A 10,037-nucleotide genomic window follows, 5' to 3' on the forward strand; every position below is an offset into this window, starting at 1 on the left:
AGTGGTGGCGGGAAGGCGCGGCGATGGCGGGCCGGCGCGGCGCGCTCATCGTGCTGGAGGGCGTGGACCGCGCGGGGAAAAGCACCCAGAGCCGCAAGCTGGTGGACGCACTGTGCGCCGAGGGGCACCGCGCCGAGCTGCTGCGCTTCCCTGGTGGGCGCGGCGGGCCGGGCGAGCGCGGGGTTCCGGGGGGCCGGGGATGGGGACGCGACCCGGGGCCTTTCCAGGCCCCGAGGGTGGGAAGCGAATGCCTCGTGGGCCGGGCCCGCCCTCGTAGGTCCGCGGGTCGGGGCGCAGGGGCCGGGCCCTTGTGGCCCCTGAGCCTCAGCCGGACGCGTCTGTGGTCATTAACGCGCCGCTGACGTGCAGGCAATCAGGTCCTGTGTTTAGTCTCAACACGTGTACAGCCCAGAAGGCGTCTTCATAGAGTAATGACTGTCACCCCCAGAAGGTTCCTGGTGCTGCTCTGTAACCCAAGTCTCCGTTTTGTTTTGGGGTTCCTCCGCCCGCCCGCCCGCCCTTGAGCGTTTACCTTCTGAGTGGTTTTGTGTCATATTTTTAATGTAAAACGGTGGTCTTGAAAACGCTTGTAAGAATATCATCAATACTTAGGTATTCAAGAGAAGTTCAGGGTTTACAAACCAGAGGTGGCAGCAGTGGAGGGAAAATGCTTCCTTGAATATTTATCGTTTTAATCTTTAAGCGAGACAGTCTGCAAATCTTACACAGTTGACCCTTTGAATGACGTAGGTATGAGCCGCTCAGGTCCACACAGACACCTTTTTTCAATAAACACGCAGGACTCTGCAGTCCTGGGTTGGTGGACTGCAGGGACAGAAAACCTCGGAACTAAGAGCCAGCTGCAGCGCTTAAAGGTCCTTTTGGTGTCAAGGCAGATCCTGGAACCAGTGCCCCTTGGTTGGCTCTGCCTCTGATTGCTGCTTCCTACCTGAGCTCCTTCCTCCTAAAGCTTTGTTCAGCCCAGTGTCTGCACACTGCTGCGCTTCCTCGGGTAAAGGTGTGAGCCTGTCCAAAGTTGCAGTAAAATAAACTTCAAAGTTGGACAGGTCAGGGCCAGAAGTTCTGCACAAACTGTTCTTAATGTCCATGACGAGCCTGATCTCATTTTCTGTGTTTTTTCTCTCTTGTTTTAGAAAGATCAACTGAAATTGGCAAGCTGCTCAGCTCCTACTTGGAGAAGAAAAGCGAGGTGGAGGATCACTCGGTGCACCTTCTCTTCTCCGCGAACCGCTGGGAGCACGTGTAAACACCCTGGCCCCGCCACCCTCCCTGCTCTGTATTTCCCCCCTCGACTCAGTGGGCTCTTGTTTCTGAGTGGCTGAGAGTCAGGCTGGAGGCTGTACCTTTACACATTCTTTATTCACAGATCCCCAGAGCTCTAGTTAATACCCCCCACCCCACTCCTTTTGTGACGTTAGGTCGTTTCAGGCGCACAGAAAAGCTGATGGAGACGTACAGAGTGTCCCTAGCTCGTCCCCCCCACCCGGAGTCTCTCTTATTTGTCTTGGATGAACGGCTGACGGTTGATGCTGGGGTCTGCCCTCTCCCGCGCCCTCTGCCTTACATCGCCTTGGTGGGTCCCTCTGTACCCAGCACAGCTGATGACGGAGCGCCTGTGGGGCACGCTCCGGTGGTGCTGTTCCTGTCTGCACACGTGTGTGTCAGTAACACGTATGTCACGGGAGGTGTTCTAACGAATAAACGGGGTCCTTGCGGGCAGACCACCTCACGGCACGCTTCCTAACTGCCTCGCTGTCTGCGTTCCGCTCTCCTCTCAGCTCCTGCGGCCTGCTGTCCGGAAAGGCTGCTCCACTGTGGATGGAGCGAGTCCTTCGGGTGGGCACGCAAGGGGCTGTGCCTGGCGCCCTCCCACGAGCAGGCTGGCACCGCTCCCTCTGGCCTTGGCTGAGCCAGGGTCTTGTCTGGAAAGGCCTACCCCTTCCACGTGTTAGATGAAAAGGAGGCCAGGTTTATTTGTTTTTAATTTTCTTCTTGGTTGCACTCAGGCTTGTGGGATCTTAGTTCCCCAACCAGGGATTGAACCTGTGCCCTCTAGGTGGAATCGCAGAGTCTTAACCATCGCACTTCATTGGGATCACCAGGGAAGTCCCAGTGAGGCCATATTTATAATCTTAGCACATCTAGGGTTTCTTGATCTGGGTGTTCTGATTTTTGCTTTTTGTGCGTTAGTAGAAAATAACATCAGATCAGTTCAGAATGAGGAACAGGACCACTCCCCTCCTCAGCTCCAGCCTTGCCCAGGCGTGCCGGCCTGTGTACCCTGGCCCGTTTGTTCTGCCACAAGTCCCCTTCAGGTCACCCCAGCCACTCCCATCAGATCAGCTTTTCTGACCCATGGAAGCCCTTGGTTGACAGGTTGGATTCTGGGCCGCTGTGGCACTGTCGTCCGCCAGCTGCGTGACCTTGGTCTTGCTCGGCGTCTCAGCTGGAGCTTCCTGGGCAGTGTTGTAGGCAGAGCGCCCCTCGCCTGCGGTGCTGTGTTCTGGTACCGCCTCCACTTCCTCCCTGTCTGTCGGAACCTGCCGTTGTCCAGGGCCGTCCACGGGTTTCTTCCTAGCAGTAAGCGTCTGTCCGGCGTCTGTCCGGCCCTCTGCCGCGGCTCAGCAGCGCCTTCCCTAGCAGTAAGCGTCTGTCCCGCCCTCTGCCGAGGCTCAGCAGCGCCTCCCAAGCCTCAGCTTTCGCAGTGCGCTGTCACATTTGCTCTCCCCTTACTCTGTGTGAAGTTCGCCAGCTGTGAGTGAAATGCTGGGTTTATGGTTCTTCCTGAGTGGATTTGGGTTTGCATTTTTGGCGCAGTACCACAGAAGTGACGTGGGTCCTCTCGAGAGCAGGAAGTCCCCTGCGAGCCCACTGAGGCGTCCCTGGCGTCCCCCCGCTCTCCCACTCAGCGGCTTCCTTCTGTTGAGAATCCTGTGTAAACCCTCGTCAAGCTGACCGCTGGGCTGGCAGTGGCACTGGTGGTAAAGAATCCTTCCGCCACTGCAGGAGACGTGAGAGACTCAGGTTTGATCCCTGGGTCATGAGGATCCCCTTGAGAAGGAAATGGCAATGCACCGCAGTATTCTTGCTGGGAGAGCCCCATGAACAGAGGAGCCTGGTGGGCTGCAGTCCCTGGGGTCACAGAGTCGGCCACGACTGAAGTGACGCAGCAGCGCTGTCTGAGGTGGTTAGTGTTTCTCTGACGCCTTCGTTTCTCCTGCGTGGACCAGCTGGATTCCGTATAGAGCCTTCCTGCTCCTGCCTGTCCGTCTGCCATCAGCGAGGGCTCGGGGGCGGCCTCTGCTGCTCCTTGTTTGCTGCTCCGTTTGTTCAGACGCGGCCTGCAGGACCCCTTCAGGCCGGCTCCCCCGTCCCTCTGACGGTTCTGGTGCTCGCGTCTTCCGCGGTAGCTGAGACCCGCTGCCTTCCTCTTGGTGGGAGAGGTGTTTAGCAGCCAACCTCTGCTCAGGGGGGCACGCTCACGTCCTGCAGGACTGTCGGATGCCTGCTGTCCTGCCCGGCGCCTCAGGCTCTGCTGGGCTCTGCTGGCTTGCTGCGTCCAGGACGCCTGGGGTGGTTTCAGAGCCACCGCCGCATCTGCATTCAGCCTGGTTGAGCTGGAGGGTGGCTGCCACTTAGTGGTTGGAGCAGGACACAGGGTCTGTGTGCATGCGTCCCAGACGCACTTTCCCTCTTGCTGTGTGTTCCCTTGGGATCCGGGTAGGTTCCTTTCACTTTGTGTATAGTTTGGGTTTTTGCTCCCTGTTGTTGATCTCAGTTTTTCATAAGACACAAAACGGCTCCAACAGTCAGATCCGCACAAAAAGCTCCCTGCTGCCCGCTTGCCGCTGTGGGTGCGCAACGCCCTTGGTTTCCGAGGTCAGCGGGCGCCTGTTGCCTCAGGCACCGTCTGCCAGCTGGAGGCCGCATCCGCACACTCTGCTCGGCCTGGCCGGCGACACGTCGGGGGCGCCCTGCCTGCGGGCTCTGGAGGCTGTGAGTGTCAGCAGTGTGCACTGAGGAGCGATGGGGCAGTGAGGAGCCCTTTCCCTGTTAGCGGCACCCCCAGCCCGTCTCCTCTGGCGCCGGTCATCAGCGGGCCGTGCTGCTGGCAAGGGTGCGGCCTTTGTACCTGTCTTCCTGAGACCCTGGGCCCCCTGTGGAGGGCCCCTCCCAGGAGGAAATGCAGGCATCTGTCGTCCCCTCCAGGCTGCGCCCACACTTCCCTCCCCTTGTTCCGGCTTCTCCCTTCTTGGCAGGGCCTGGACCCCTGTGCCCAGCGGCTGAGTTGCCCCTGGGCCTTTGCCAGTACCAGCTGTTCACGCCCCTGGTGGACTTGCCTTTCTGTGCCTGGTGTTGCTGGGCTGTCCACGTGGCCTCTTGGAGAGATCAGAGCTTTGGGGAGTGAAAGCCCGGCTACACGCTGCCTGGGTGCAGCCCTGTCCTCACGTTGCTTTCTGAGCTGCTCTGTGTCTGCAGGACACTTTGAGCCTGAAACTCAGGAGCTGTGAAGCTGGGACCAGGGCTCACGGGCATTCCCTCTCTCATAGGCCGTTAATGAAGGAGAAGTTGAGCCAGGGCGTCACCCTGGTTGTGGACAGATACGCCTTCTCCGGGGTGGCCTTCACCAGCGCCAAGGAGGTGAGTGCCACTTGGCCTGCGCATTGTTTGCGCCGTGTGGACTCGGCAGTCCCCGTGGGCTCCATGTCAGCACCCCAGGGCTCTGTGGTCCCCTGTTCTCCGGGTCACCTGGACAGGACGAGCAGCCTCTCTGTAGGTGCGGGTTGTCCCCGCAGACACGGCTGCAGTTCTGACTCGGCTGATACATTTCACATCAGTCACGCAGGGGTCGGTGGGCAGACCCATTTCGTCCAGCGCCTTGTCTTCAGGAGAGACGGTGAGAGTATGTGGGGTGCTGTTCTCCTGAGCCCCCGTTCCAGAGAGCTGCTGTTTCACAGGTACAATGGCCCGTGTGACCACACGGCCCTGTGTCTTGCCTTTTATTGAGGATGTTCAAACAGACCCCAGCAGAGAAAGGGTGCCTTCAGCGTCAGCACCCGCCTCAGCGTGCTCGTCTCCGTGACCCGCCAGACACGGCATCACCCCCGTGAGCGTCTTGGTGCGCGTCCCCAGGGGCGCTTTCCAGACCCTCGTCCCAACCCCGGCGAGTGGGCAGCCACCCCCCAAAGTCCTTCAGTCCGTGCTCAGGGGTCCTGGCGCCCAGATACTGTTTGTTCACCTTAGATTTTTACAATTAGGTTGAACCAGAGTTGGGCTAATTAAGGTCCATTCTTCAAATGTCCCTTGACGCTCTTAATACGTAGGTTTCTGCCTCTCTTTCCTTCTATTTAAACATTCGTTGATGTTCGCAAGGCTCCTGTCCAGAGGCACACTGTGCCCGATTGTCTTATAACAGTCTTTGATCGTGGTTAATTCACATAAGGCTGTAGAATGCTGACCCTTTAATTCTGCCTGTCTTCCGGCACAAGCAGCTGGGTCCTCCTTTAGGAGAATCCTCCCGAGGTACCGGCCCCTCGGCTCTGTCTATGAACGTCACACGGGCTCGGGAAGGGTGGACAGGTGCCCTCATCCTGTGCTTGGGGATCTGAGCCCACAGATGGCTTCTAACCCTCAGGCTACGGTGTGGCCCCAAGTCACGCATCCTGGGTTTTCCTCCAGAATGGAAACACTGCTCCTAGAATTAGAAGGGTGAAGGAGAGCAGACGTGCCGCAGAGGGCATGTGGGACCCTGGCGAGGGTCTCCCCCTCTCCTCAGAACGGGAGCCACCCTGGCCTGGGCTGCCGCGTGGCTGGAGGGTGTAGGGTCCTGGGCCCTGGGCGCCCCATGGACGGAACCAAGAGAGAAACCATATGCAGCCTAAAGGGCGCCCGCTGTCACATGAGAATTCTCCTCACACATCCCAGCTCCCTCTCTCCCTTCTTGGTGAATCTGGAACCAGAAACGAGACCGCGTTACGCTGGCTCCCTCTCAGGGTGGTTCTTTGTCCCCAGAATTTCTCCCTGGATTGGTGTAAGCAGCCGGACGTGGGCCTCCCCAAGCCCGACCTGGTCGTCTTCCTGCAGCTGCAGCTCGCAGAGGCCGCAGCGCGGGGCGAGTTTGGCCGCGAGCGCTACGAGAGTGGCCCCTTCCAGCAGCGCGCCCTGCAGCGCTTCCAGCAGCTCCTGGCAGACCCGAGTCTGCCCTGGAAGGTGAGTGCTGCCTGGGCCCTGGAGCTGGTGCAGGAGGGGCCACTCCCAGGCCAGGGCAGGGGAGTTGGGGCCGCGCTGCGGCAGCTCACGCGTGCCTGGGTCCAACAAGGGACCTCCCAGACTCTCAGCATGGTTCCAGCCCTGGGCAGCGCGGGCCTGGGGCCTCCCCTGTCGCCCTAGCTGCCACCTCAGGCGTGGTCCCCATGGCCTCAGGGCACTTCCCGGCCCCGCCTATCTCCAGCCTCCCTGCAGCCAGTGTCCATGGCTGCAACGGGCTGCATACCTGCCAGTTGGGCTCACGCGTCTCCCTGCCCTGCTGAGTGTGTGGCCAGGGCTCCCCGTGCAGGTTTAAAGCACACCCCTGACCTTACCGTGTGTCTCGGGGTGCTCAGGGCTGGAGGGAAGGGCATAGTTTTCCCCAGGCAGAGGCTGCAGTGTGGGGCCTCAACTGCGATGGTTCTATCAGCTACCGAATGCCGGAGTTCTCTATTTTTCTGGTTTTCTTCATTTTCATTTTTTTTTTAATTTGTTCTCACAAATTTTTTATTTTTGCCATGCCCTGCGGCATGTGGGATCTTAGTTCCCCGAGCACGGGTGGAGCTCAGCCCCTTGGAACAGATGTGCAGAGCCTTAACCACCAGACCACCAGGGAACTCCCGCTCTGGTATTCTTTTTTAAGTAGTTGTACGTGGTGCAGATGATCCACGATTTATACTGCATTTCAGCGCCTGCTGAGACCCAGACAGGAAAGCACAGCATCAGGAGCAGGGGAGGGAGAGGTCAGTGGCTGCCTTTCTGCCAAGCTGTCCTCTCAGCTGGGCTCCCAGAGCTCTAGGAGCTTCGCTGATGCTCCTCGTAGGGCAGGTCCCCTCGTCGAGTCTCAGCTTCTGTTGATCTGAAAGCTTACTTCGGTATTTTTTACACACATCTTTAAAGCAGTAACAGACTTAGAGAAAACTCTTCCAGGAACCGTTTGACGATAAGTTTCAGTACCTGACGCCATCCCGTGTGGGCCTGGGCTGTTCACACGGGTCCTCTCCCGTGGCCCGGACGCCGGGTCCTCCCACTGACCTGTGTGACCACATGCATGGTGCCCAGCTCGTTGCTGGTCTCCTGTCTCTGAGAGGCTCGGCTCGGTGTTTCTGAAGCCACGGGCTCCTCGTCGCTGAGCCTCGCTTGCTGCGTGGTTGGGCTCAGGTTGTCGCCTTTGCTGGGTGGTCGCTGCCGGGTCACGGGGCGTGCACCTTCAGCACCTCCGTTCCGGCCGTGCTCCCCCACCTCGGCCAGGTGGTTCACGGTGATGTCCCTCTGCGTTCCTCTGAGGAGGGGTTTTGAGTCCAGGTGAAACCACACGGCCCATAGGCTGGCGTGCAGGGCTCCCTCCCCAGCACGTGCCTTCCCAGCTGTCCGAGGCCCACATTGCCCGGGTCTGGCCTCCAGGAGGCCCCTTCATGTTGGGGCCCTTTCCGGTCCCGCGTGTTACGGTCTTGGGGCTCATCCTGGGCCTCCCCAGCCCAGTGTCTGCAGTGACCCCGGCTCCGCCCTGAGACAAGGCCATGGGGCGCCACACATGAGGTCACGCGGGAGCCGCGGGAGGCCTCTGAGGCCGGCGTGCAGTTGCAGTTGTCTGAGGGCCTCTGTTCCTGGGGCTCTAGCAGAGTGTGCTGCCCCGCGGCTGCCGAGAGGCTCTTGGCGCCCCCAGGGCTGAGCCTTGGCAAAGGAGGGGTCCTGGGCATGCCCGCCTTGTGTGCCCAGTACATGGCCCTCTCTCAGGCGGAGAGCGGTTCCTCACGGGCTGGCTTCCCGGTGACCGAGGGTCCCGCGCTGTTCACCTGGGCAAGGGGTCTCAGCAGCGGGGCTGCAGGTGGGGAGGAGCGGACGCGGACCTGCCTGGGGCTCCGGGCGGTCCAGTCGCAGCATGGAGGGTGTGGCTGCCCTCACCAAGTCCACCGCTGGCACCAGGGTGCCACGGGGTACCACGGAGCGTGGGGCAGCTTGGGCCCCTGGCGAGGCTGGGGGGTGAGGAGCCGAAGCCGTGCCCTCTGGCCTAGCCCGTGCACTGAGAACGTTAACACCTTGTGTCTCCTGCCCGCACAGATGGTCAACGCCTCCAGAAGCATCGAGGACGTCCACCGAGAGATCCGCGCGCTGTCTGAGGACGCCATCCGGGCTGCCGCACACAGGCCCCTGGGGCAGCTGTGGGCGTAGGAGGCTGGCCCCCTGTGCCCCAGAGACACTCGTAATCACTGTGCTTTCCTTGCCGAGGTCTCACAGCTGCGTCCAGAGGTCCTATCGGGGCTGCTGAAACCCTCAGCGTGTCCGCAGGCATCATCAATAAAGACAGATGGAGACAGCAGTGGCAGCTGGGGGCCCTGGTGCTGTCAGCCTGGCCTGGTCGCGCCTGGGCTGAGTGCCAGCCCCGTGCCTTGGCTTGCGGGGCCCGGCCTGGCTGTGTCAGAGCAGCATCTGTCTCATCTGAATGCATCTGGTACATGCTGGTCATTCTGTTGAGATGGGAGACCCAGCTGTATAACCCTCTGCATCCCATCCCGCAGTTACTCCAGGACGAGCCCTGCAGTGGGAGGCAGGCAGGGTCCCTGTCTACAGGGCGCCCCGGGGCTCAGCGCTTCCAGGGTGTGGGCTGGAGACTGGGTCCCAAGCAGAATGAGACCATGTGACAGATCCAGGGGCAGAGGTGCCCAGGCCCGGCTCCTGCACAACAGGGGCGCCCTCCGGCCCAGCTGCAGAGAGGAGGCTGCCCGCCCACGGGGTTGGGCAGGAGGGACAGCCCAGCCCTCGGGGGAGGACGGAGGGGCCTGGGTCCCTGCACCCGGATGGCCATGTGGCTGCCTCACAGGGCCCGCCACGGGCGTTGGGCCAGCCTCGGGTGCGTCCACCCAGCCAGCAGCACATGCTTGAGGTCAGGGCAGCAGCAGTTAGGAGCCACACGTGGAGCTGGACCACTGCGTTCAAGAGTCCTGAGGGCATCCACAGGGATGGTGGGCGACCCCTGACCTGCCTTCTGACCTTTCACACGACAGGCCACATGCTGGGGGAAGAAAACACAGCGTGGGCAGGGGTCCTGAGGTCTGGCTGACAGGGAGGCCACAGGCCTGGGCAGGAGGCCCCTGACGGGGAGCCCACTGGCCCAGGTTAGGACAGGGCCCCGCAGTCCCTGGAGGCAGAAGGGTCTGGTCAGGGGAGACGATGCTGTGTGTGCATGTGGGCTGTTGGGCCAGGGGTGTGGGAGCTGGACAAGGGACGTAGCCAGGGCCCTGGGGACAGCACTGCTGACCTCTGACCTCCAGGGTCCTAAGAGGAGCCTCAGCCGGAGTGTGGAGGCTCCAGAAGCCAAATGGGCTGCTTCTAGAAGCCAGGCCTCGGGCTCTGGCCACAGCACTTCCTCTCTGGCCCTGGTCCCCGTGAACCCACCACAGCAGGGAGTGGAACGGCTCAGCGTAGCTCCAGCACTCCCACCAGGACCTCCTGGGTGTGGCAAGTGGCCTTGCTCAGTCCTTCCTGGTGACTCACTTGGGGGTGACCAGCTGAGGCATTGGGCACCCAAAAGGGTGCTGTTTAGGGAGCTGCCAAACGCCCAGCACCATGGCCACTCCACACCCGTGAGGGAGCAACAGAGTCTGACCTCCCTGCATGTCTTGGTTTAAACACAAACCACATGAGGGAAAGGGTGCTCAGCCACTTCAGTTGTGTCCAACTCTGCGACCCTGTGGCCTGCAGCCCACCAGGCTCCTCTTTCCATGGGATTCTCCAGGCAAGAATGCTGCAGAGGCTTGCCATGCCCTCCA

The 10,037-nt window shown here is 60.8% G+C and overlaps 1 protein-coding gene across 3 annotated transcripts; it reads left to right on the top strand.

Annotated features, from left to right (window-relative positions):
• On the top strand, positions 1 to 8,722 carry DTYMK (deoxythymidylate kinase). 3 transcript variants are annotated; one of them, XM_086374240.1, is made up of 5 exons: positions 1 to 153; positions 1,155 to 1,263; positions 4,572 to 4,662; positions 6,034 to 6,231; positions 8,329 to 8,722. In XM_086374240.1, the coding sequence occupies exons 1-5, from the start codon at positions 24 to 26 to the stop codon at positions 8,437 to 8,439; spliced, it is 639 nt and encodes a 212-aa protein (XP_086230366.1). In that variant the 5' UTR covers positions 1 to 23; the 3' UTR covers positions 8,440 to 8,722. The 3 variants fall into 3 exon arrangements, with proteins under 3 accessions (XP_086230366.1, XP_086230355.1, XP_086230376.1); XM_086374229.1 differs by lacking the exon at positions 4,572 to 4,662; XM_086374250.1 differs by lacking the exons at positions 4,572 to 4,662; positions 6,034 to 6,231; positions 8,329 to 8,722 and adding an exon at positions 1,440 to 1,755.
• Positions 8,723 to 10,037: the final 1,315 nt, after the last annotated feature.

This window comes from Bos grunniens, chromosome 3, assembly GCF_055505025.1.
Source record: "Bos grunniens cultivar Pamir isolate PY7600 chromosome 3, Bosgru_T2T1.0, whole genome shotgun sequence".
Taxonomy (NCBI): Eukaryota; Metazoa; Chordata; class Mammalia; order Artiodactyla; family Bovidae; genus Bos; species Bos grunniens.

Coding starts and splice junctions, on each gene's coding strand:
- DTYMK (XM_086374229.1), top strand. CDS start 24: ATGGCGGGCCGGCGCGGCGCGCTCATCGTGCTGGAGGGCGTGGACCGC. Junction 154..1,154: donor CGAGCTGCTGCGCTTCCCTG/GTGGGCGCGGCG, acceptor CTCTTGTTTTAG/AAAGATCAACTGAAATTGGC. Junction 1,264..6,033: donor GCGAACCGCTGGGAGCACGT/GTAAACACCCTG, acceptor CTTTGTCCCCAG/AATTTCTCCCTGGATTGGTG.